The sequence below is a fragment of the Pimephales promelas genome, chromosome 9, assembly GCF_988280905.1.
Source record: "Pimephales promelas chromosome 9, fPimPro1.hap1.1, whole genome shotgun sequence".
Lineage (NCBI taxonomy): Eukaryota > Metazoa > Chordata > Actinopteri > Cypriniformes > Leuciscidae > Pimephales > Pimephales promelas.
Window position 1 is genome coordinate 39035660 of NC_142777.1, and position 26469 is coordinate 39062128.

General features: G+C 40.2%; 2 protein-coding genes across 5 annotated transcripts; both read left to right on the plus strand.

The window, feature by feature from the left end:
* The first annotated feature begins 896 nt into the window (after positions 1–896).
* Positions 897–19287, plus strand: bod1l1 (biorientation of chromosomes in cell division 1 like 1). Of its 4 annotated transcripts, none has more exons than XM_089135161.1 (24): positions 897–1143; positions 1829–1953; positions 2910–3121; positions 3662–3831; positions 4823–4928; positions 5882–6028; positions 6286–6440; positions 8872–8968; positions 9551–9659; positions 11050–11104; positions 11451–12675; positions 13102–13154; positions 13782–15522; positions 15606–15797; positions 16372–16421; positions 16496–16610; positions 16696–16751; positions 17920–17968; positions 18125–18223; positions 18324–18394; positions 18488–18542; positions 18649–18751; positions 18833–18907; positions 18999–19287. In XM_089135161.1, exons 1-24 carry the CDS (start codon positions 1027–1029, stop codon positions 19093–19095), a joined length of 5274 nt encoding a protein of 1757 aa, XP_088991287.1. In that variant the 5' UTR covers positions 897–1026; the 3' UTR covers positions 19096–19287. The 4 variants fall into 4 exon arrangements, with proteins under 4 accessions (XP_088991287.1, XP_088991286.1, XP_088991285.1 ...); XM_089135160.1 differs by having other exon boundaries at positions 15606–15661; positions 15743–15797; positions 18324–18542; XM_089135159.1 differs by having other exon boundaries at positions 18324–18542.
* Positions 19288–23522: 4235 nt separating this feature from the next.
* Positions 23523–25789, plus strand: nkx3-2 (NK3 homeobox 2). Its single transcript, XM_039654936.2, has 2 exons — positions 23523–23982; positions 24937–25789. The coding sequence occupies exons 1-2, from the start codon at positions 23670–23672 to the stop codon at positions 25344–25346; spliced, it is 723 nt and encodes a 240-aa protein (XP_039510870.2). The 5' UTR covers positions 23523–23669; the 3' UTR covers positions 25347–25789.
* The last annotated feature ends 680 nt before the right edge of the window (positions 25790–26469 follow it).

Genomic DNA, 26469 nt, shown 5'->3' on the forward strand with positions numbered 1-26469 from the left:
ATTTTGTGTATTGTGGAATATGGACTGTGTAGTCATTTTATACAAATTTTTTTTTATATACTTTATTTTGTATAGTGCTATGGACCATTTTATATGCATGTCCTTAATAAAGATGTGATGATGATGATGATGATGATGATGATATTTAGTTTGATCAAAGTTATTTATTTTGAGATATTCAAATCAATATCTATTTTAATCATTTATATTTATTTATTTATTTATTTAAATAAATGTTTGTTTTGTTCATTTTTATCAAATGTTTGATTTATTTTTATTTAAATAACCCTTTTAATTAAATTTATAAATGTTTTCTTTTTATTTAAATCGCGTTTTAGTTATTTAGTTTAGTGTTATCAATTCTTTACTTTATAAATTTTAATACATTTTTATTTAAAATGTTTTAATTCATGGCATATTCCAATCAACATATCTATTAATTTTAATCATTTTAATTAATAATAATCAAATGTTTGTTTTTTATTGAAAAAAATACATTTTAATACAATTATTTAAATCAAATATCTTTATTCATTATTATTTATTAAATAACACTTTTTTTATCAATTAATTAATTCATTCATGCATTCATTTGAATCGCGTTTTTGTTATTTAGTTTTATTATTCTTTAATTTTACATATTCAAACCAAATTTTATTTTAATAATGTATTATTTTAATTTAATTAATTAATGTATTATATATTTAAATAAACGTATTTACTCATTTAAAAAAAAAAACATGTTTTATTGATTATTATTTAAATAAAATATTTGAATCAGTTTATTTCATTTAATATTTTTATTTTCGTTTTTTTACTCCGCTGCTGTAAATGCTGGAACTCGCCGTGTGTCCTCTAGATGGCGCTGAAGGTCCGCGCTTGTTTTGCTCTGTCTTCTTCGCCTGTTTCCTGTGTGCGGTGTAAACTTCCGGGTCGTCGTTCCCTCAGTAGCGCACTGCTGGTTCTGCTGTTTTCGGAGGTTGTGCTGGACCGAGTTCTGCCGGCTTCGGTTCCGAGTGTGTGGCGATGGCGGCTCTTCACCCCGGAGACCCGCAGCTGGTGTCGATGATCGTCAGTCACCTGAAGACGGAGGGCCTGTTCGATCAGTTCCGCAGAGACTGCCTGGCGGATGTGGACACAAAGGCAAATCACCCACACACACACACACACACACACACACTTACTCCACAACACACACTTCTACACGAGTTTACCTCATCGGAAGATCCCAGTCTCTGGTGTTGTTGTCCGGCAGAACTCCTCATGTATTTGTTGATCATCGATCTCGAGAGTCCACTGATAAACCGCTCAGTTTTTAATTCATAAACGGACTGTCAGTTTAGCAGCTCATGGTGTTGAATCAAGATCAACATTGATCAATAATATCAATATCTGCCAATAATATGTCTTAGTATGATGATATTTTAATGCTCACTTTAATGATCAAAGCTCTGTAGTTTTAAAACAAATGCAATGATGATTGACAGATGGACAATAAACCTTCCTCAGAAGCCTGATGATCTTCTTTGATACTCATGATAATGTGTGGATGATCGAGTAAACCTGCTGAAATATCAAAGTTATTCTCACGTGTCCTTCATAAACTCAGGTCATATTTGACAGCAGAAAGACGATGTTTGTACAGTTATTCTGGATAAAGAAGGTTATAGTTTACTCTGTGATGTTTGATAATAATGTAATATTTTACTCTGTGATGTTTAATAATAATGTTAATATTTTATTCTGTGTTGTTTAATAATAATGTAGTATTTTACTCTGTGATGTTTGATAATAATGTAATATTTTATTCTGTGTTGTTGTCTCTCAGCCGGCGTATCTGCACTTGCGACAGCGAGTCGATAACTTCGTGTCCAATCATCTGGCCAATCACACCTGGAGTCCACAGCTCAACAAGAACCAGCTGAGGAACAGCATCAGACAACTGGTCCTGCAGTACGTGTGTGTGTGTGTGTGTGTGTGTGTGTGTCTATTAGTTTGTCAGTTTCTCTGTCTGTTTGTTTGTCTGACTTTCTGTCTGTCTCTCCTATCATCTGGTCGTCCATTAATTTTTGTCATTCCATTCGTTTTTTTTTTTAGTCTGTCTATTTGGGGTTTTTTTTGTCTGTCTGTCCTATCGTCTATTCATCCTTTCTTTTTTCTGTCTGTCCATTTTATTTTATTTTTTACTTTTGTTTGCCTGTCTGTCTGTTCATGTGTATATTTGTCTGTCTATCTGTCATCTGCCTGTCTGTCCTTTATGTCTTTTTTGTCTGTTTGTCCGTTTGTTTGTCTGTCTGTCCATTAGTTTGTATGTATGTCTGTCTGTCCATTTGTCTGTGGTCATCTGTCTGTACTTTTATTTGTCTGTCTGTACATTCATCTGTCTGACTGACTGTCTGTCCATTCCTTTGTAGGTATGTTTTTTTGTCTCTCTGTCTGTTGTATAGCCTGTTTGTTTGTTTGTTTGTCTGTCTCTCTGTTCGTCTGTCTGTCTGTCCATCTGTCCATTCATTTTTCTGTCTGTTTTTTTTTGTCTGTCTGGTCATCTGTCTGTCTGTTTGTCTGTCTGTCTACATTTGTTTGTCTCTTTGTCTATTTGTCCATTCGTTTGTTTGTTCTTTTGTCTGTTTGTGGATTTGTTTGAATATTTGTTTGTCTGTCTGTCTGTCTATTTGTCCGTTGATCTGTCTGTCCTTTTGTCTGTCTGTTCATCTGTTTGTTCTTTTGTCTGTCCTTATGTCTGTCTGTCCGTACATTTGTCTGTCCATTCTTTTTTTTTTGTCTGTCTGTCTGTTCGTTTGTCTGTCCATTTGTTTGTTTGTTTGTTTGTCTGTCTGTTCATTTGTTTGCTCCTGTCTCTCGCTCACGTCCTCCTCCTGTGTGTGTGTGTGTGTGTGTGTGTGTGACAGGTCCGGTATGCTGGAGCAGGGAGTGGACCGTATCGTGGCTCAGGTCGTGGATCCGAAGGTCCATCACACGTTTCGTCCGCAGGTCGAGCGAATCGTCCGGAGGTTTCTGTCTCCAGACAGCCATGTGGAGGAGGACGAACTTCCTGCTGTTGCCCCGCCCCTTCCTGTGGAGAACCAGGAACCGCTGACTGCAGATGAGGGAAATGATGCGGGTCAGAGTCTCACATATTATTATTATTATTATTATTATTATTATTATGATATCAGTGCAAAAAACAGTGTTTTGCCTCAGCGTTTCTGTCTGGTAAAAGTCATTCTTAGTCTCAGATTCCCGAGTTAAATAAGTGAAAATGTACATCCAGCTGCTGTGATCTCAGAATAAACCCGACAGGGTGATCAGGATCAGGACTTCATCAGCCTGAGATCACACACACACACACACACACACACATCTGAAGGGGCTTTATTCTGGCTGGATGGACATTATCCCGCTTCCTACATGTACAAGTAATAATAGCAAGTCTACGCATAATTAAATAACGGTACACAAAATATTGAATCGACTGAGTTTTAATATTTTATTAGCGACCCGGAAGAGTCTGTGCTTCTGTTCTCAGAGGCTGTTATCGGGAGTAATACTCCACTGGATGGCGCTATTGACCAATCAAGCGCTCCACAGAGTCCTGTAGTAAAGGAGTGAGTAATACAGCAGATGTTCTCAGTCTCTGACCTGTGGTGTTGCCGTCCTCCAGCTGCGAGTTCCAGCGCTGATGATCAGATCCAGACCAGCGTTTCAGACCCGACCCACGACCCCCCAGAGAACGAGATGATGGACATCAGCCTCCCTGAGGAAGAGGAGGAGGAGAGCGAAGAGGTGAAGGAGGAGGAGTCTGGGAGAGAGGGAGGAGAAGCAGAAGAACAGGTGAGGAGGAGGAAGAGGAGCAGGTCCACATACTCACATATTCACAGTTTGAAGTTTGTGTGGAGATGATAACTTTATTTATTATTCAACCACTGCACCTTGTCAATCGCAGCAATATCCTGCCTTGTCAAACTCTAAATAAAACAAACATATATATATATTAAAGCCAGATGATATTATCGGCCGATATTAGGCATTTTCCAAAATATCGGTATCGGCAGTTATAATGGCTGATAAATGAATATTTCAAAAATAAAATAATGAAATTAAAAAAATAATTACTGTATTTATAACTAGCATATCTCTAGTTACAGTCCCTGCATTGTAAGATGTAAGTTATACTTGCGAGGAGTGAACACTTAGACAGAGAAAAAGTAAGAAACGTATCTTGTGCAGAAAAGTTAGCTTTTCTTTTACACGTGTGTGAAATCCAACAATATTTAATAAAAAAAAAAAATATCGACCGATAATTCGGCATATCGGATTTTAAAACCCCAAAATATTTCTATCAGTATCGGCCTTCAAAATCCTTTATCAGTCGGGCTCTAATATATATATATATGTATATATTTATATATATATATATATTCAAATGTGTATACCTATAGACTAAACCCGTAATGCGCATGTGCCAGCGTTCTCACAGACTCGTGTTTTTGAAGTTTGCGTAGATATATAAAAAAAATTTTTTTTTAAATAATTGAGCGCTTGCACGTCTTTCAAGGTGTGTGTTCTCGAGCTGCAAACACTGTAGTGTGAATCAGTCGGAGTGTGTTAAGGGTGTTCAGTAGAGCGGTGTCGTGTTAGTTAATCACTAATGATCTTTATAACCGGAGTAAATCAATCAAAACTAATTTTATCTGGACAATAACTCTATTCTAGATCTGCTGTAAAGCCCAAATATAATCATCTCCTGTAATCTCTGTGAAGCTGCTGTGACCTCTATAGAGTTAAAGTGCTGTATAATGAAGGGACTTGTCTTGTCTTGTAGGAGGAGAGCGGTAAATCCTCCGGGAAGCCGAGAGAGGAGATCCGGGAGCCGGAGCCGCTGAAGCCCTGCAGTGTGAAACAGAAGACCAGAGAGCGGCTCAGAGAAGGTACGGCAACGACACGGCTTTACCGCGCTCATGTTCACTGCAGACGGCGGGGGAGTGACCTCAGGCCGGAGATCAAGGCAGAGACGCGAACTGGGCGACGCTGCTGCTGTTTCGACGCTCATCCATTTCTGGTCATAGTTTGGAGACGATGAGCTAAAGAGGAATAAACACCCTTTAATCCGATCGAGACTTCTCTGGGTCGAGCTCAGTCGATCGATTAATGCGTTTACAGGAAGCTTTCAGCCGTTACTCGCGGATCATCGCGTAAACGCAGCCGTTGATACAATTGTACATCAATTTATGCTCTAATTTCCTAAAGTTCATGTATTAATACTTTTATGTGTTCATTCACATGTCCTTCAGTTCACTAAATATTTCAGATGTTTGTGGAAACTGTGATATATTTTATTTTTCAGGATTCTTTGATGAATAGAAAGTTCATAAAAACAGCATTTATTTAAAAATATAATCTTTTGTAACATTATAAATCTGTTAACTGGCACTTTCGATCAGTTTAATGTGTCCTTCATGAATAAAAGTATAGTATTATTAATTGTTTTAACTGAGGGTCTCCATGGTCTGATGATGCATTAAACTGACATTAGAGAAGAAAAGATTATATTTCAAACTCTATTCATCAAATAATCCTGAAAAATAAAATACATCACAGTTTCCACAAAAATATGAAGCTGTTTTTTACATTGATAATAATCATAAATGTTTCTTGATCATCACATCCTCATATTAGAGTGATTTGTGAAGGGTCATGTGACACTGAGTAATTTGATCACAGGAATAAATCACACTTTACTGTATATTCACTGTTTTACTGTATTTTTGATCAAATAATTGCAGGTTTAGTGAGCAGAAAAATGAGCAAAAATGATAATGTTTCCAGCTTCTCACCTGCAGTGTGTGTGTGTGTGTGTGTGTGTGTGTGTGTGTTTGGCTAGAGTACTCGCTGGAGGACTCGGATCTGGAGGGTCTCAGTGACATCAGCGTGAGTTCGGTTCACACCAGCGACCTGTCCTCGTTCATCGACAGCGAAGAAGACGAGCCTCTGTGCGAGTCCACTGAGGAGGGAGAGATCAGCTCTGAGGGTGAGTGTGTGTGTGTGTGTGTGTGTGTGTGTGTGTGTGTGTGTGTGTGTGTGTGTGTGTGTGGCTCATGATTAGGGTTAACGTGTCGGGTCGGCTTGATTTAGTTTGGGCCGATCTCAGCTCTAGTTCTGTTCACTCTATCACGACTCACAACAACAACATATGGAAAGAATGTGCTTTAGTTTGTTCGGTAACATGCATCGGTGTGTGTGTGTGTGTGTGTGTGTGTGTGTGTGTGTGTGTGTGTGTGTGTGCAGACGAGGCGGGGCAGAAGACGGGTGAGGACTCGGAGGGCAGGGAGAAGAAGCCGCGGGGGGTGAGACAGGGATACGTACACAAGCCCTTCCTGTACTCGCGCTATTACAGCGACTCTGACGACGAGGTGACGGTGGAGCAGCGCCGCCGCTCTGTGGTGAGGAGAAGAACACACTCCAGCCTAACACACTCACCAAACCCAGAGCCTAACACAGGCACCAAAAGTTCGCTAACAATGTGCTCATTTAAAGGGATACTCCACTTTTTTTTTGGAAATAGGCTCATTTTATCCACAAGTTTCCGAGGGGCGCTCCTGTAAAAAATAAAGTGGGTGAAACTTCCGGTGAGGCGGCGGAAGTAGCATTCCAATGGTATTTTGTGTGTTAGTTAGCGAAGAGGCTAGCTGTTTTTCGGAGAATTATTTTACTATTTAAAGACGCCAATCTTTATGAGAGATGCTGTTACGGAGCTCATGGACAACATGTGCTGTTCGCGGTTGTATGTATAACCGGACTAAACTAATTTAGTGGCTTAAACGTGATTGTTTTGAACATAAGCTGAAAACGAAATCAGAGTGATCCTGCCAACGACTGTAGTTTCCATCACCTCCCAAAAGACAACGAATCTTCCTGTGTACATTTGTTTAAATTCTTAATATTCTAAAAACTCTATCAGCATGTGATTGGCTGTTCGCTACTGATGTTACACCTAAACTCAGGATCAAAGCCTGTGTTGACAGAATGTGCCAGTTAATGTATTCAAGTAGCACATTCATTTATAATTTTGAATAAACTCCAAAGCACAATGACTAAGTGTGTATTTTTTATTTTAATTGTTTGTCAGCTCGCACAACTGTCTGTCTCCATGCCTTGATGAGTATTGATTATTAATAATGTTATTATAATACTCCCAATCAACTACTGCGGAGGGTAAAGGTACTGTTATTCACCCTTTTTAATTTCGTTGAGGTTGTGTTCCCACATCGTTAGCTAGTTTGGATCGCTATAACTTGAATGACTGTCAACTGTTGAATGAACGAGTGTCAAGCATGTCAAGTCGCGCTTTGTTTACTTCCAACCGGAAGTCGCGCCCACTTTTGACGCAAGGCCTCATGGGGCGTAGGAAACTTGTGGATAACTGAAACTGTCTGGCTACTGATATTCTTCAGAATGGATTCAAAAACAGTAAAACTGAACTGTTTAACTCTGGAGGAGCTGTAAAATGAGCCTATTTCCAAAAATAGTGGAGTGTCCCTTTAAGATGGAAACATTGAGCTCATTAAAGTAATGAATACATGTAAACGAATGATGAGAATATATAGAAATGTAATATTGGTGCTTGTTGGTTATCCAGTGTTGTTTCATGCACTGGTCAAAAGAAAACATCCAAAATACACATTTAAGTGTTAACTTTAGTGCACTTTATCTGTTTGTGTCTGTAGATTTCAACTACAGTGCACATCTTTAAAGAGTTTTTCTCAACTTCAGTAACGCTTACACACACCAAAACTTACAGGTTTATTCCTATCTACATTCTGAAGGTTTTTCCTGAGGGATTTCTTTATACATCATTCAGCCTAATTTTTATTATACAAACACAGAGTACGTTTATATTTTAGTTGTGTAATTTTAGTCATTGTTTGGATCTTTTGATAAAAAAAAAAATACACATTTTGTCAACATTTCATTATGTCATGTTCATTCATTTGACTAAATTTTACTGTGAATAAAACTGCATATAAATTAAGTCACTGAGATTAATAGTTTAGTGCAAAAGTTAAATTAAAACAGTGAATCGTATATCAACATTGAACAAAAGCATGGTAAGATCTCATCTCCTGAAGTAATGATGTCATAAACACAATTGGGTCCCACTTTATATTAAGTGGCTTTAGATACTATGTAATTACATTGAAATTAATAATTTGATACAATGGACTTATTGTGTACATACATGTTTTTACATTGTACTTACATTTTAAAATTCCAGCATGTAATTACAGCTATAATTAATTTATGTAATTACACTTGTAATTACACAGTTGACCCTCCCCTCACACCTTAACCTACCCTTAAACCGACCCATACCACCACACATGTCCCTAACCTTACCCGTATCACACCTCAATAGCAGCAAACGTGTTTTACAATACAACAGGAACACAATAATACATTGTACTTATTGTTCAATGTAAGTACATAGTACTTAAAGCCACTTAATATAAAGTGGGACCAATATGGTGAATTCTTTTATGCTTTATATCTCTTGTGCAGTTGTTATTATGTGCAGAGGTGTGTTATATTAGGAGAATCTCATGCATATAGGATTATTATATTACCTCACTAGGACAGTTATTAACTGGCTTCGGCTTTCGCTCACAGCTCAACGTTATTGACCAGGATTTGGTAATTACAAACAGTAGATTTTCTTCCTCAATGAACGTTATTAGTGCTTTAATATCTTGATATTTTTAAACGTTTTTATCAACAAAATTGTTTTACTTAAAAGTTTAAATTATCCTCATAATGCACAGTTTTCATCTGCTCTTTGTCAAAATCCCAAACTCTGACGTGTCTCTGACTCCGCAGGCCAAAGAAAAGGAGGAGCGTCTCCTGAAGCGGCAGCAGAACCGAGAGCGGATGGAGGAGAAGCGCAGGCTGAGAGCAGCGCAGAACGAGGAGCAGGGTACGTGTGTGTGTGTGTGTGTGTGTGTGTATTAATGATCTGGGGTGTGTTTCCCGTATAACGGCGTAACTCGCTGCTTCTCTATCAGAGTATGAAGCACTGGTGAAGAAGTCAACGATAGTCTCGACTGTTTCCCGAAAGTAATCACTAGTGTTAATGTGTGTGAGATCGAACGAATGCGAGATGTTTTGCTATAAATTACGGACCTGCATCTGAGGAATAATTCTCATTTTTCTCAGTTATTTCGCTTTATTTCCAGATTCACTCGTCTCGTTCTGACACACTCGAGCTCGTTCACACACGCACTCTTCAAAACACAACGCTTTCTCTTGACAAACTCAAACTCGTAAATGACATTTGTTTGTATTCTAAATTAAAGACACAGATTATACTGAAGGTCAGCTTGATTATTTTGCTCAAGATCAGGATTAATTAGTACACATGAGTCACATGTCTAGATCTATCGCTCAAACACATGTGAATGTTCGTTAGAACGATGGTTTAGGGAAACGACAGAACTCGCGATTATTTTTTGCTGACGTTGCTGCCAGCCCTGACCTCTGACCTGTTGTTCTCCCTCAGACCGTAAGAGACTGGCGGATCAGAGACCGCGGGCCAAAGAGGCTCGTAAGGAGAAGAAGGTCCTGGAGAAGAAGGTGGCTCTGAGCATTCAGAGGAAGAGGGACTCCAGGTCTGTGCGACTCGCCAACAACACAATTATTATCATTATACTATTGCTTTCCAACTTCACAAGACGGTTATGAATATTCTGAATTCTCAATTGATGCTAAAAAAGACTCTCTCCGTCTTGACTAAATTAACTAACTTATTAATTAATTAACTATTTAAAATATAAACACAAAAAAAGTTGTAATTGACTGTCATAATGTTGACTCTTTGAATTTTCACCTAATAATTTTGACGTAGTGTGTTATCATTTTGAATTTAATTTCATAATTGTGTTTTCTATGTGGTAAAAATAGGCTTCCATAAATATCAGGTTACACATAATTTCTTGAGAAAATAAATGTTCCTAAGAAAATATCGGAGAATTTCCTTTTTGGAAGAATTGTCATAATTTTGTCTCTCATAATTAAAATATTCAAAATTCAATGAAAAATTGTATTTTCTTAGTATTTCGTCATTTTGAATTGTCATATGTTTTTTCCCCTTTGTAGTAAAAATATGCTTCCATAGTAACTCAGATAACCCCAATGCCTCATGTTCCTCAGGACTGTATGGGAGAACTTCCGAGGAATTGCACTTTCAGTCAATTTGATCGAAGTATTGTTTACGTGAGGTCTAGTTTAATCGCAATATTGCCCAAATCTCGCATTATGAGGGTACATGTAAATGTACTCCTTGACTATTTGCAAGATTTGCGTTTTTAAAGTTTACGGGGAGATGATTGTGTTTTTAAATAATTGTCAGCGCTTGCACCTGTTTCGAGGTGTGTGTTCTCGAGCTGCAAACACTGTAATGTGAATGAGCCCTTAAAGGGATACTCCACTTTTTTTGGAAATAGGCTCATTTTACCACTCCCCCAGAGTTAAACCGTTGAGTTTTACCGTTTTCGCATCCATTCAGCCGATTTTCTGATATTTAGAAGAATATCAATAACCAGACAGTTTCTGCTCTCATTGACTTCCATAGTATATATTTTTTTCCTACTATGGAAGTCAATGAGACCAGAAACTGCCTGGTTATTGATATTCTTCTAAATATCAGAAAATCGGCTGAATGGATTCGAAAACGGTAAAACTCGACTGTTCAACTCTGGGGGAGTGGTAAAATGAGCCTATTTCCAAAAAAAGTGGAGTATCCCTTTAAGGGTTTTCTGTCAGAGCGGTTTCGTGTTAGTTACTAATGATATATGTATATACGTGTTAATAATAACTAATGATCTTTATAACGGAAGTGAATCAATTAAAACTAACTTTATCTGGACAATAACTCTATTCTAGATCTGCTGTAAAGCCTAAACACTCTCTGTTCCTGTAATCTCCTGTTATCACTGTAAAGCTGCTCTGAAACAATTTGTTAAATCAAAGCGCTGCTTAAATCTCGACTCTGTCTTTTAGAAAAGAGGACGACAGGAAGAAAAGTGACACTGAGGGGGATTCGGTCAGCAAAGATGTAAGTTTCTCTCATTCTCCAGCTTTTTCTCTCAGTCTGGCTTCCCACGGGTCCTTGAAATCCTTAAGTTTGTGAATCTGGAAAAAATATTGCAAGGCCCTGGAAAGTTTTTGAAGATAAACACAAATATACAGGACTTGAAAGTTCTTGAATTTATGTTGTTCAAGAAGTTTTCTGGAAAGAATTCCATATTTATTGAAACATGAAAACTGTTACAATGTATCTTACAAGGTAACACAATGTAACCTTGCTTGTACCCTTTAATCTGAAGCTTGTACCCTGTAAAGTCCTTGAATTTGTGTGAAGTTGAACCCTGATCAGTCGTAGCATCTGTGTTTCTCCTCAGGCGAAGGCGGTGAGTCTGAAGTCAGTGCGGCGACTGTCCGATCTGGAAGAGCAGCGCAAGAAGAAAGCAGACGGCGAGGAGAAGCTGCCTGAGAAGAACCGTGTTCACTCCTTCATCTTGGACCTGGAGCTGGGCACCGAGGAACGCCAGAGGACGGCTGGGAGAACGCTTCGGAAAGAAAAGGAGCGCAAGGATAAAGAGAAGGAAAAAGAGCGCCCTGATGAACGACTCAAGCACAAACTCCGAAAGACCGGAGACGGAGACGAGAAAGATGGAGGAACCACGAAAGGAGCAGCTGAGGAGAAGAAGGGGTCAAAGGTCAAGCCAGAGCGGAAGAGTTCCGTCTCATCCCGAGAGGTCAAGACGCTTGTGGCGGAAGCTGCGGATGAAGAGAACCTGAAGAAAGGAAAGAGCGAGAAGGAGAAAGCCAAGGTGAGCGGCAAGAGTCTCCGGCGTCTGGACTCCACCGGCTCCTCAGAGGAGAGGTCAGAGGTCGAGGCGGGGTCAGAGGTCAGCCGGAAGAAAGACAAGCACCCTAAAGAGGTCCTGAAGAGGTCAAAGAGTCATCCGGAGGGTAAACCGGGAGAGAAGCTCAAGGTGAGGAAGGATTCGTCGTCGGACAAGAATCATTCGCAGAAATCAGTCGCGGAAAACGAGAGCGACGTCCGAAAGGTGGAGGCGGGGTCAAAGGTCAGATCCTTATCGGAGAAACACAGGACTAAATCCCAGAGTAGTGCAGGAAAATCGGATAAAAAACCCGAAGCCAAGACTAAAACGGGAAAAGAGGAAAGGAAAACCTCAGAGGAGAAAGCGAAGTTAGCGAAGAAAACAACCGAGAAGAAGCTCCCGAAGGATCCCGAGAGGATATCGAGCGCTGGAGGAGATCCCGAGTCCGTGTCCAGCACCACGGTTCACTCGAACGACCCGTACGGTGCGCTGAGCGACGTCACTCCCGAATCCGAGGACGAGGGCGTGTCCGTCGCAGAGCCCCGCCCCCTGAGCGCCGAAGCCGACGCCCTCCTGAGCCTGATGGACGTGTGCTCCTCCGCCTCGGAGCGCCGGGAGACCGAAGCGGATCTGAAGATGAAGGAGGCGGCGCTGACGCTGCTCTCCATGGACCCCGATCTCGCGCGCTCCTCGAGTCTCGTGTCGCAGTCTCCGGGCGACGGGAAAACAGGCGCTGGAAGTGTGTCGTGTTACGCGGTGAACGAGGCCCAGGATGCAGGTAGTGTATCGATTACCATAATAGATTGTTAACATTAACCTTCATCCTTCCTTCGCATTTTTTAACACATCTTTCCCTCGCGGGTCAAAATGACCCGAAGCCTTAAAATTATAGTTGGCCTAATTTATTATTTCTTTTGTCCAGAAAGCTTATTTTATTTTTATTTTGCTCTCATATTATAATTTCAACCTCAAAACTCCTCGAATCCGTGGTTCAAGTGTGACCGATGTCCTAGGGTAAAAAAAAAAAAAAATGATTTCAGGTCAAAATGACCCGAGGGAAGGATGAAGGTAAATATGCACTTTGCAAAATATCTAGCTCTCGTTTTTTTTTTTGTCAATATCACACACTCTAACACACAAACTTGTGCATCATCATATGCTTGTGAATTAATAAAGCCTCATGATAACTGATTTCATCTTCTAGCTGCATCTGTGGAGCCCATGGAGACGGAGCCTCAGCAGGAAGTGACATCAGAGGTGAGCTCATGACGTCATATCCTCTACAGTCTCAGATCGTTTGGCTTAACTTCACAGAACTCTGCTGCTTTAACGCGTATTAGCTTAGAACAATCATGAGGTTTTGCTTCACTTATACATATATTGGGTTGTTTGTTCATGAAACCATTCTTCATGTTGAACACTTTTATCCAGATGTCATGTAGATAGAGAAGAGAAGGAGAAGAGAAGCGGTCCCAGCACTGAGCCCTGAGGCACTCCAGTAGCTAGATGAGAACAGTGATGGGATAAACCATGTTTCTGAATGACAGATCCTAGTGATGACATGTACTGTAGTGAGAGTGTCTGTAGCACTGTTAGTGTCTAGTGTTAAAACTGAGCGGGTGGAGGAAGTGAGGTTGAAACCATAGAGGATGGGCGAGTCGGAGAGAGTGATTCTAGGTTACACACAAGGTGACCTGCAGAGGAGTGCGTGTTGTGTCAGGAGTCAGTTTGAGGTTAAAAGTGATAAGGTGGTCTGCTCTCTTCTGCTTTGAGGAGTCGTTTGGCATGTAAAACAGGCCTAATTTATCAGATTCATCCTGTGGGTTTTTCTGAATGCTAGAGTGTTTGTGTATCTCCTGTAATGTGTTGGTGCTTTTCTTTCAGGTGGGGGATGAGCAGACAGATGAAAAGGACAAAGAAAGACACTCACAAATACTTAGAGCAGACGCAGCTGAGCCAACGCAGACGCTCACTGCAGACGCAGCTGAGCCAACGCAGACACTCACTGCAGATGTTAATGAGTCCACGCAGACGCTCACTGCAGACGCAGCTGAGCCAACGCAGACCCTCACTGCAGATGTTAATGAGTCCACGCAGACCCTCACTGCAGACGCAGCTGAGCCAACGCAGACCCTCACTGCAGATGTTAATGAGTCCACGCAGACGCTCACTGCAGACGCAGCTGAGCCAACGCAGACCCTCACTGCAGATGTTAATGAGTCCACGCAGACCCTCACTGCAGACACAGCTGAGCCAACGCAGACGCTCTCTACAGACGCAGCTGAGCCAACGCAGACCCTCACTGCAGACACAGCTGAGCCAACACAGACCCTCACTGCAGATGCAGCTGATCTAACGCAGACCCTCACTGCAGACGCAGTTGAGCCAACGCAGACGCTTACTGGAGACGCAGCTGAGCCAACGCAGACGCTCACTGGAGACGCAGCTGAGCCAACGCAGACGCTCACTGGAGACGCAGCTGAGCCAACGCAGACCCTCACTGGAGACGCAGCTGAGTCAATGCAGAAGGATGATATTGAGCCAATGCAGACCCTCACTGCAGACACAACCGAGTCCACAGCGACGCTCACTGCAGACGCAGCTGAGCCTATGCAGACCCTCACTAAAGAGTCTCCTGATTTAACCTTCACTGCAAATGCAGCTAAGCAGATGCAGACAGCCACTGCAGATGCAGCCTTGTCAGTGCAGACTTTGGCTGAAGATGCTACCGATCCTACGCAGATGATCATTACAGGCACTCCTGAGACGGTACAAACCCTCAGTGCAGACATGGCTGAGTCCCCTGCGCAGACCCATACTGCAGACACAGCTGAATCAGCGGCAACAATCACTGCAGACGCAGCTGAATCAACAGCAACAGTCACTGCAGACGCAGCTGAATCAACAGTCACTGCAGACGCAGCTGAATCAACAACAACAGACACTGCAGACGCAGCTGAATCACCAGTCACTGCAGACGCAGCTGAATCAACAGTCACTGCAGACGCAGCTGAATCAACAGTCACTGCAGACGCAGCTGAATCAACAGCAACAGTCACTGCAGATGTGGCAGAGCCTTCGCAGCCCCTCACTGTAGACACAAAGGAGACCGGTACAGATGAGCCTTTGCCGACCCTCATAGAAAAACCAGCAGAACTTGCTTCGACATTCACTGCAAATGCAGTTGAGCCCGCACAGACCCACAGTGCATACACAGCTGAGCCTGCGCAGATGCTTACAGTGGAGCCTGCGCAGACCCTCGATGTGAATGCAAATGAGTCCATGCAGACTCATACAGTAGACACAGTTGAACCTGCGCAGACGCTCACCACAGATACAGTTGAACCTGCGCAGACGCTCACCACAGATACAGTTGAACCTGCGCAGACGCTCACCACAGATACAGTTGAACCTGCGCAGACGCTCACCACAGATGCAGTTGAACCTGCGCAGACGCTCACCACAGATGCAGTTGAACCTGCGCAGACGCTCACCACAGATGCAGTTGAACCTGCGCAGACACTCACCACAGATACAGTTGAACCTGCGCAGACGCTCACCACAGATACAGTTGAACCTGCGCAGACAGTAGCTGAGCCTGCGCAGACCGACTCTACAGACACAGGTTAGTGGCCGTGATGATTAGGAGTGTGTGATTCTGATTATGAGTGTGTGATTATCTCAGTGTAACCCGTGTGTGTGACGCAGGCAGCGCATCGGTCTCAGACGAGCAGGAACAGAAGTCGTCAGACGCCTCTGAGACGGTAACCAATCAGAATCGTCTTATCAGCGGATATTATACAGGAAATCATGCTCATGTCATTAATGCTGATGACTTTGATCAGGTGGAGCAGATGGAGAGCGGCACAGGGAGAAGACGATCATCTGCTCAGAGGGCAGGTGTGTGTGTGTTAATGTAAAGTAATAACACTGGGCTCCAGACTGCAACCACATTGTGGACCAAGTTTATTTGCCGGTGGAATTTTTTTGGAAAATTTGATATTCAACCCCCGTTGCATTATTGGCGCAATTTATAGACTTACAAATCAAACAAAAGTAACTGAAATAGCTCAACACAGTGGTTTCCCCAAATTTAACTGAAAAACGTAGTTTTGCGTGATATGATAACTTATAAGCGATTGTTATTAATCAGTGCGATTTACTGCAATGTCAGAACCAGAACAGAAGTGGATGTGATGATATTTGATTAGCATATTCTGTCCTGATAATCCATAAATCGTGTTCCGGGGGCGGGGTTTAGGTTAATCGTAGGGTTGATGATGTCACTAACCCGGGAGGAAGCTCGTGTAGTTCTACCAGCCGTTTGTTGTAGTCCTTAAAAAATGATTTCTTAAGAATTAAACGGTGAAATCATAATCAACACCTCTTTATGATGTGCTCTCGTCTAAAAAACATGTTTCCTGAATGAATAACATGTAGAATCTGAAATTACACTTTGTTTGTGTGACTGCAGCAAATCAAACCAGAGCGGGTGATGAAAAAGAGCAAACGTCCAATAAAGAGGTGAGATTTCTTCACACACACACACACTCTCTCTCTCTCTGTTCTTCTATTAAAGTGTGTGATGTGTCTGACAGTGTGATGATGATGATGGTGACGATGATGAGGATGATGAAGAGCGATCTGGAGTGAGCCGGACTCCACGCAGAGGAAGATCCTCCAGAGCTTCTGATGCTCCTCAGAGAGAAACACGTAAGAGTCTGCGCTGCACACACCTTGAGCCGTCCTCCGCACTCGCGCCGCGTCATGTGACCGTTTCTCTGCTCTTTTCCATAAGGCTCTGCTTTACAACTGAAGGAGGCGGAGCCAGCTGTGGAGGAGGAGCCAAAAGAGGTGTGTTTAAATTCTTCAGTTTTGATTTTAAGACAAAAACACTTGATTCTAATTTTAAAGTTTTTTAATATCTATTTTCTTTTTGTCGAGTTGTTGACCGGTGAGACTTCCACACAATAGTCAGTTTGAAAGATATATTAAAATCAGAGACTTTCTGCTTTTAATAAGATCGTACAACTGATCAAATTATTAGTACATGTAGTATTTATGTGAATATATAAAAGAAGAATCACAGTTATCATCATCATCATCATCATCACACCAAACCTGTACAGAAAATTTTACTTTCAGGAATATTTTATGTTAGTTTATGATGAAAATAGATCTCAGAGCATCTGCTGTTTATATACTATTCCATATTTATCCATATTTTGAATTAGCTTTTATTTTTTTATTTTAATGTGGTTTGTTTTAGTCATGTTTGGTGCCTTTACTAATTTTTGGTAGTTTTTGGTCGATATTTATATTAAGCTGTAATTTATATTTACTTACTATGAAAACTATAAGTACTTCAACTTATTTCAGTTCGTTTCAAAGGCATTTCTAATATACATTTTAGTTGAAATTTTTTTTTTATGCTTATATTTTATTTTATTTTATTTCAGCTTTATTTTGAATTAAGCCAAGACGCTACATTCACTGTTTAGTTTTGAGATTTTGGGTTATTTTGCCTCATCTTTTTTTCGTCTGTAGATTTGAGTTTGGACACATATCTTTAAAAGAGTTTCTCCACTTCAGCAGAACTTACAGTTTCATTCATATCTATATTCTGAAGGTTTTTACTGAGGGGTTTGTTCATATATCATTCACACTGATTTATATAACATTTTATTCCTCTAAACATGTGTTTTTTCTGTCTGTTGACAGTATTTTCGGATTTATGGAGTGATAAAAAGAGAAATCAAAAATCCCTTCTATAAAAACCTTCAACTCTAATGAGTCAACAAACTATAATATCAAAAGTCTTTAATTTAAAGATTAAATGAAACTGAAAGTTGCTTTCAGAAGGTAAATTGAAAAGTCGAACTTTTTCTCCAAATAAGAGAGAAATGTCGTGATTAACCAAATCTTAGACTGTGATGAGATGTTTATTGCAGGTCATGTGATCGATGTTTTGGTGGAACTGAAGTGTGTGTGTGTGTGTGTGTGTGTGTGTTTTGATTATCAGGGTCGCAGGAGTCGACGCTCCACAGCTCAGATCAGAGACGCTCCCTCAGGTGAGAGTCTGAAACACACACACACTCACACACACACACACACTCTCACACACACACACACTCTAACACTCGCACACTTGTTTATCTGTGTGTAGATGATCAGTTTCTCTCTCTCTCACACTCTCTCACACTCTCTCTCTCTCTCTCTCTCTGCAGTGAAACCTGCACTGAAGCGTAAGAGATCATCGGACGAGCTTCTGTGTTCCACAGCAGAACCAGAACCAGAACCATCAGCCAAACACAGGAGAGATGAAGGTCAGTGTGTGTGTGTGTGTGTGTGTGTGTGTGTGTAGAAACTCTCACTGAATGAAGCCTGATTGCTCATGTTCCTCGTTGTGTGTTTGATGTGTCTCAGCGAGTGTGTGTGAAGATCAGGACGTGATCAAAGCCAGCGATGAAGACGAGGAGAAGAAAGATGAGGAAGATGTGAGTGTGAGCGAACACACACTCCTGACACTAAACCATCAGACGTATGAATCACTGACTGACGTGTGTGTGTGTGTGTGTGTGTGTGTTCAGAGGAAACCTGCCCGGCGAGGCCGACCCTGCAAAGCGTCCTCCACTGATGAGTCGGGTACGAGAGCCTGATATGACATCATAACTGTGATCAATAAAGGCCCGGAATATCAAACTCTTGTTTATCCCGAGAAACATTAATATTGTGTTCCTGCCGTCCACAGACACGGGAGCGTCAGAGAAACGAGACGGAGAGAAGGAGGACGACGAAGAGGAGACCAAAACACGAGCCACGACCCGAGCAGCGTCCCGTCTGGAGGCAGAGAAGTACTGACACACACACACACACACACCACACACACTCCGGATCCTCACATCAGTGGATCATTCCTCATGTGTGTGTTTCAGGAATAAACCCAGCAAGCCGTCGACTCGAGCTGTGAGTAAACTCAGCGGGAAAGAGGAACACTCCCCGAACACAAGGTGTGTGTCTGTCCTGAGACTCCTCACACACACACACACACTCTGACACACACTCATTCTCTCTCTCGCCCTCTCTCTCTCTCTCTGTCAGGCCGGTCAGAGGTCGCAGGGGTGACTCCAGTCCTTCGCTCTCTCGCACGCGAGGACAGAAACCTGACGATCCGCCGGCGAAGAGAACCAAGCGATGAACCGAACACTGCTTCTGATCGCCTCATGTTCATGCTTTTTGCTAGTTTTAAGGTCAGAGAGAGTGTGTGTGTGTGTGTGTGTGTGTGTGTGTGTCATATTTCTGTCACCATAAAGATGCTCATTCTGTGAATGTCATTATTGTTCCATTTTATATTTTTACCTTTTTATGATAAATTCCAGTATTGATCCGAGATCCGATCTGTGTGTTTTTTATATTTTGTTTTGTGTGAGATGTTTATTTTACTCCTTAATTACTAAAGGGCTGGGATAATGCCCTTTTCACAAGATGTAGAATAAGTCTCTGATGTCCCGAGTGTGTGTGTGTGTGTGTGTGTGTGAAGTTTGAACTCAAAATATGCCATTTCATTTATTGAAGATCATTTATTATGTAATGATCATTTATTATATCATGTTTAAATTGTCACTTTTTGAGGGTGAGAGAAAATGTGCCGTTTTTGTGTGTGTCCCTTTAAATGCAAATGAGCTGCTGCTCCCGGCACAGGGGGCGGAGCTACAGGAGCTTGTGTGTAACCCGGGAGGAAGCTCGTGTAGTTCTACCAGCCGTTTGTTGTAGTCCTTTAAACACGATCTCTTTAAAAACCAATCTCTCTGTTAGATTTGCAACTAATTAACAGCTTAGATGTTGTTTACACTCAAACAGCAACAGTACACACTCACTACAGTCAAATCATAATCACAACTTTAGAATCTACACATACATCATCAGTATATCAAAAAATGATCTTTAGAAAGTTTAAAGTTTTTGACATTGAGTTTATTATTCTGGTCAGAGGAACCTGAACAGACCGAGGCCAGACGAAACAGTGTGTGTGTGTGTGTGTGTGTGTGTGTGTGTGAGAGAGAGAGAGAGAGAGAGAACAGACCACAGGCATTTATTTCTGTGGTGAAATTAAGAGTTTATTCTGATTTATTATTGGACACTTTAATCTGGTGCCGCAGGAAACAGGTGTGTGTGTGTGTGTGTGTGAGACATCGGAGGTTAAATATGAATGCCTTCATGTGCAGCTGATTTTACACAACAAATATCTGTCAACAGAGTCAGGAAAATAATCTTAATTCAATAGGAACACAAGAAATAACTTTAAGACTTGCTTCATTTTGATACATTTTTCATAAAATAAAACTTAATACTGTATAATTAACTTTGCATTTGAAGTTGGTATTAGTCTGATTTAATTTATAACATGTATGAGATGAAGAGATTAAATTTTTAGAGGGATTAATATTATCCTGCTGGCAGTAAAACACTATATAAATAATATATATAATAACACTATATAGGCTTACTCAACACTATATTACAGCACAGAATATTACACACACGTGCACTGTGATGAGTCGTCCAGCAGGGGTCGCGTTATACATGTACAATGTTCTCATGTAAACTCGAGCTCAGCGGTCATATCTGTGTTTTCCACACGGCGGCGCCACATCCAAACAGAAGCGCGTGTGATTGGCTGAGAGACTCACGTGACTCCGCCGATTCGATCTATAGTCCTTTATTTATAAGCTGAAGCTGAAATACACACACAACCTATAAACAGTGCTGCTTTCAAACAGGTCCGCGGAAACCATTAGAGAAAAGTCTGAAATCTGAAAATAACTTTTTTTTAAAAGAGATTAAACTAAATAAATACATTTTGACTGAAAAAAAGAAGATAAAATAACTTGTATTTAAATAAATGTTTAATACATTAGATTAAAACAAATGTATTGAATAGAACAAATAATACACTTATGTCTTTGATTTAAATATATTTAAATTTGATGCTACAATAAATAAAACATTTTAAATCTATAATTTGATTTACACAACCAAAATAAAGAAGTTTTATAAAACTACACTAAATAAATAAACTATATTTAAATTAATATAAATACGAAAAGCAGTGTAGAAATGTAAAAAATAAATCAAGAAAAATAAGATTGAACTAAATAAATTTTAATACTAAAAACAATGAAACACATTTTTGTTTAGATAAATAAATAGCCCTAATATAAATAAAAAGTAATCAATTAGAACAAATTGATGAACAAATAATAAACTCACACTTCATTCAAATAAAATTTGACAAGTACACAAGTAAAAACATTTCAAATAAATACAAATTATTAAAATAAATAATTTTATTTAGATGATATTAATTTAAAATTTTGTTTAAATAAAAAACAAATTACGTTTGATTACAATATTTGATAAGTAAAAATGAGTCAAATACATATAATTATGTAATAGAAAAAGTATTTTACAACACATTTATAGGCGATTTTCACGGTAGGCCTATTTATTGGGTCTTTATACGTGAGATGATCATGAAAAGCCTTGCTTTAATAACACTGAGGGCAGGTGAGTGTTTAGCTGTGCGCATGACCCGATGCTTTACTCCCGTCTCTCTCTCGGTCACGCGCATCCGGACTCGATGGGCTTTTACATGAGTTTCATGTGCCAGATAAAGTCTAGTCGCACGAGCTGCTGTCATCCGCGTGTCACGCCATTCTTTTCTGAGCTGTCAGAGTCTGTTACATCTCACACACACACACACACACACACACACAGGCACATTCAGACTCAACAATACAACTATAAGGAGCGGGAACGCGTTGATGTTTTGAAGTTTATTGCGTCCATTTTTTCATTATCCCTCTGCATGCACGCGCAATTTACACTTCACGAGCTTGACAAGTTCCCAAACGCGTGCACGCCCACGGTGATCCCTCGATCGCGAGCATCTGCAGAGTCACACATGTTCACTTTTAGACAAATAGATATTCATGTCACTTTTATCAGACACAGGAACGCGCGTGAGTGATGCGCGTGGCCGCTAGATGGAGAGAGAGACGTGCACGTAGCCTATACCTTACTAATATTTACAAGATTTTAAAATCATTAATAAACATCATGTTCTCGGAACTAAAAACATTTATGCGAGGGGAAAATAGAATTTCTATTATAAAAATGTGTGTAAATGTTATCAGTATCAGATGCTGAGTTAATCTGGACTCACTGAAGTAAACGCTGATCGTCGTGTTATGTTAGTTAGGCTGTTAAAAGTAAGCCGTAATTCTGTGTTGATTAAATATTTAGTGAAATTACGCAGAGGAATCTATTACACATTTGGGTAAAAACACGCCAGAAAAATAGCCATGTATACATAATTCCCGAAGACGAAATAGAAGAAAAACGTCTTCAAATATGATCGCCAAATAAACATTTATATTTGGTTGTCATTGTCAATGAAAATCCAGCGTGACGCTCAAAGTCCAGCAACATGATTTATTAATCGGCATTAACATTAAATTAACGTTTTTATTATACGGCGGCTAATAATTTCCCGTCAACGCTCAATAAATTGGCTTATTAAATGTATTAATTTTCAGCTATTCATTATTTAGCTTCTGAAATTACACATTAACAGTTGTTTGGTTATTTTATTTTATTTTTTCCTGAACGTTCACACAATATCCATTAGGCTATAGCCTAAAGGCTAAATTAGCTATGTTAGGGACAGGATATCAAAACAAGAAAATATAATTGAATTATTTAAAGTAATTCTTAAAACAGCGTCTTCAAAAAAAGAATCAAGAGAAAATCAAATATGAAGAAATTGTTTATTTATTTCTGTTTGGTTTATTATTAGGCTATTATTATTATTATTATTATTATTATTATTATTATTGTTATTATTATTACTAATGATGTTGCTCCTAAATTGAAAATATCTGTCTGACGCATATTCATTAAATTAATATTGTTCTATGCCGTTTTTAGGCCTCGTTCATTTAGCCAAAAAAACATCCTCAAATATGACGCGGATAAGAGTAGAAATTAGTTTGACGAGATATTTCATTTTAATTTTTAATTAGTTTGTTTTTGTGGAATATATACAGACATAAAATGAGAAGTGTTTTAATCAATGAAATGATAAAATAAAGATAAAACAAATAATTAATTTCCATACCTTTAAAAGAAGCGCACAAACACGACCGCCTTTAGTCATAAATAAATGAATGAAATGCGAACAGAAAGTAGAAGTTACTTACAGCTCAATATATTATGGAAATCCAGTGACCTGAGAATATTAACGAGTTTATTACTAAAAACGATTATTATAGAGCTGCCATAATTTTTTGCTCCGTAAAAACATTCAAGCGCGTGTTTGGATGATAATTCTGTGCGTTCAGTCGCGTTTTGTCAGACCTGCTTTTTTCATCCGCAGCTCGTATTTAGTTGTCAGTGTGATTTTAAAGGGTCATTGATATCTTTTAATTCTCTCCTCGGGTCTTTAAGGGTTAATGCGCTGTAAATATGCACGAGTTCCTCACAGCCAATCAGAACGCGTTCCAGCTGCCCGACTGGCCAATGGGAGCGATTTGAGGTTCAGTGTGCTCCGCAGGTGAAGTGGATAGTAGCGCTGTGTGTTCACACTCACACACTCGCGGTGGCGAACACACACACTTCCTTCACGCGATGCGACCGAACTGCCGCCACGGGGCTCAATCAGGAGCGCGTAACCCCGGAGCTGGAGATCCACAGTGACTTTTCCTGATTAAAATGGCTGTTCGCAGCAACTCTCTGATGCCGTTCTCCATTCAAGCCATTCTGAACAGAAAAGAGGAGTCTCGGCATCTCAACGATCTGGATGTGTGTTTCTCGAAAAGCGAGTGCTGGAAAATCTTCGAAGAGATGGACGGAGCGGATCGGAGCGATGAGAGAGAGAGTAAGAACTACGACTCGGACTCCGGGCTGAGCGAGGACAACGACACCAAAGCGCGAAGCGACGCAAAGCCTGAGAGAGACGCAGATTTAGCGGAGGAAACCGATCAGGAGTCAAAACACGGCAAAGGCCTGAGCGACTGCGTGTCCGGTGAGTGCAGAACCGTTCCTCTGAGCTCCAGCAGAACCTTTACACTTCTGTATTGGGAGCAATCTCCCATGGAACCACTAAAGAGTGAAAAAAAGTTATTTAGATTTTAAATGTGTTCGTTACTCTAAGAAAATTGGTTCTTTGTGGAAGCAAAAATAGTTCTTCTTTGAGATCTTTATTAAGTTGGCTTGAAAAATATCTAACGACACTATTCAAGCTTATTGTTATTCTTCTTAAGTTTCTCAACGCTGCTACTTCTAGACTTTTGATACTACATCCACCAAACTCAGACTAGACATTCAGACTGATCTGACTTATAGTGTGCTTTATTTTCTAACTGATCCGACTTGTGATTTTCCTTAAAAAATGGCGTTTATAAATCCTAGACTTACATTATCTGAATGTTCAAATGAGCCAAGACTGCTCAAACTCCAACGGTCAAAAATTCAAATATTGACAGTTGGAGAGATTCAAAAGACAAAAAGTAAACTGCAATTCTGTGTGGTATTTCTATCTATCTATCTATCTATCTATCTATCTATCTATCTATCTATCTATCTATCTATCTATCTATATATCTATCTTCCGAGCTAGCTTTTAAAACTACAAAACTACAACTTAAAACTATTACAAACTGAAAACCTTCAAACTTCAAGCTTTTGAAACTGAATGTTCAAACGGTAAAACACTTATTTTTTTTATGTTGACAGTTGGAGGGTCTCAAAAGACTAATTTAAACTGCCATGTAGTTATTTATCTATAGATCCATCTCTGTGTTAATCTTTCTATTATTCTATCTTACAGCTAGCTTTTAAAACTACTAAACTCACACTTGAAACGATTACAAACTGAAAACCTTCAAGCTTTTAGGCTACTTAAAACTTTCTGGCGAGGCAACTTCAACGTTTGTCTCGTCCATCTTGACTGAAGTCGTGTGTTATTGTTGTTCTCCAGACTGTAACGCGACGGAGGAGAAGAGCGTCGATCAGCCCAAGCAGCGGAAGAAGCGTTCTCGCGCCGCGTTCTCTCACGCGCAGGTGTTCGAGCTCGAGCGGCGCTTCAATCACCAGCGCTATCTCTCCGGGCCGGAGCGCGCGGACCTCGCGGCCTCCCTCAAGCTCACCGAGACGCAGGTCAAGATCTGGTTCCAGAACCGACGCTACAAGACCAAGCGGCGTCAGATGGCCGCGGATCTTCTGGCGTCGGCGCCCGCGGCGAAGAAAGTGGCCGTGAAAGTGCTGGTCCGGGACGACCGGAGACAGTACAGCCCCGGAGAACTCCTGCGACCGCCGCTGCTCGCGTCCTACTATTACCCGTACACGTACTGTCTCCCCGCGTGGGGCCTGAGCTCGGGGAACCAGTGACGCGCTCACGTATTTATTCTACCAAAGACAGTCGTTAACTGACCGGGAGATTTATTTACAGAACTGCTGAAACAGCCTTTTTATTCATCGTTTTTTTTTCTCTTCTTCTTCCAAGGACTGATATCAGTTTTGCTCCTATAAAAACACTTAGGATTTTATTTCACAATGTTTTTTTTTTTTAAGCAAAATGTTCTTTCTTCTTGGTTGGAAATAAACAGCACTTGATGTCGTGGCCGCACGTGCGGTTTTAAGGTAACGGTAAGACTGGCACTTTCCCCTCAACAATCCCAAAAAATTAAATCAGAGATAAATATTGATCTGTTGGTCTTTATAAGTGAGTCGTGGATTTTTTTTTTTAGCGTTTGTTCGACATGTACCTGTTTTCATATTAGTGTAACGTGTTTTTGTTTAAAGAAAAGCATTAAAACGTATATGAAGCATAATTTCATTCGTGTTTCTCACATTTTGTGAGATGTCATTTCTGTGTATCCTCAAAAGCGTGAAATTAATGAGCCGTGACATGAGCCCACTGGACTTATTAAAACATGTTATTAGACACAAAACAGCAAAGGCAAGTCATCATTTCACGCAAAACGGAGAAATCCACATTTAGAGGGTTTTAGGGGAAAACCGGATCGTTCAGCGTTCAAGGGTTTTTATGTGTTTTTTTGCTGCATTTTATAGGAAAATCTGCCGCTAAACTATATGTGTTAAAGATGTTTCAGATCATCATAAATATTTTATCTCCACAACCGCGTTTAGGCCTGTGTTTATAGTCTATTGCACTCTGGAAAAGCTGGGTTGTTTCAGACAATGTTTGGATCAAAAATGGACGAACCCAGCCGTTTAAATTTTTTTTTTTACAAATATAAAGCGTTAAGATTATAAATATATCAGTGTAAACAATAATAACAACAATAAAACCATCACCGCTATGTTCAATGATAATAATAAATGTAGTAGACCTATGATTTAATGTTGTTTTGTCTCGCGTTTCAAACACTTTGATTTATGCGCGTGCGATGACTGCGATCACAAATAGGCCTCTCGAGACTGATAACACACAGATAATTCAGTTAAGTATTTTGGTTATTATATATTAGGCTACTTGGCCTATTTTGTA

Coding starts and splice junctions, on each gene's coding strand:
- nkx3-2 (XM_039654936.2), top strand. CDS start 23,670: ATGGCTGTTCGCAGCAACTCTCTGATGCCGTTCTCCATTCAAGCCATT. Junction 23,983..24,936: donor CCTGAGCGACTGCGTGTCCG/GTGAGTGCAGAA, acceptor GTTGTTCTCCAG/ACTGTAACGCGACGGAGGAG.
- bod1l1 (XM_089135159.1), top strand. CDS start 1,027: ATGGCGGCTCTTCACCCCGGAGACCCGCAGCTGGTGTCGATGATCGTC. Junction 6,441..8,871: donor AGCAGCGCCGCCGCTCTGTG/GTGAGGAGAAGA, acceptor CTGACTCCGCAG/GCCAAAGAAAAGGAGGAGCG. Junction 16,752..17,919: donor TGGAGGAGGAGCCAAAAGAG/GTGTGTTTAAAT, acceptor TTTGATTATCAG/GGTCGCAGGAGTCGACGCTC.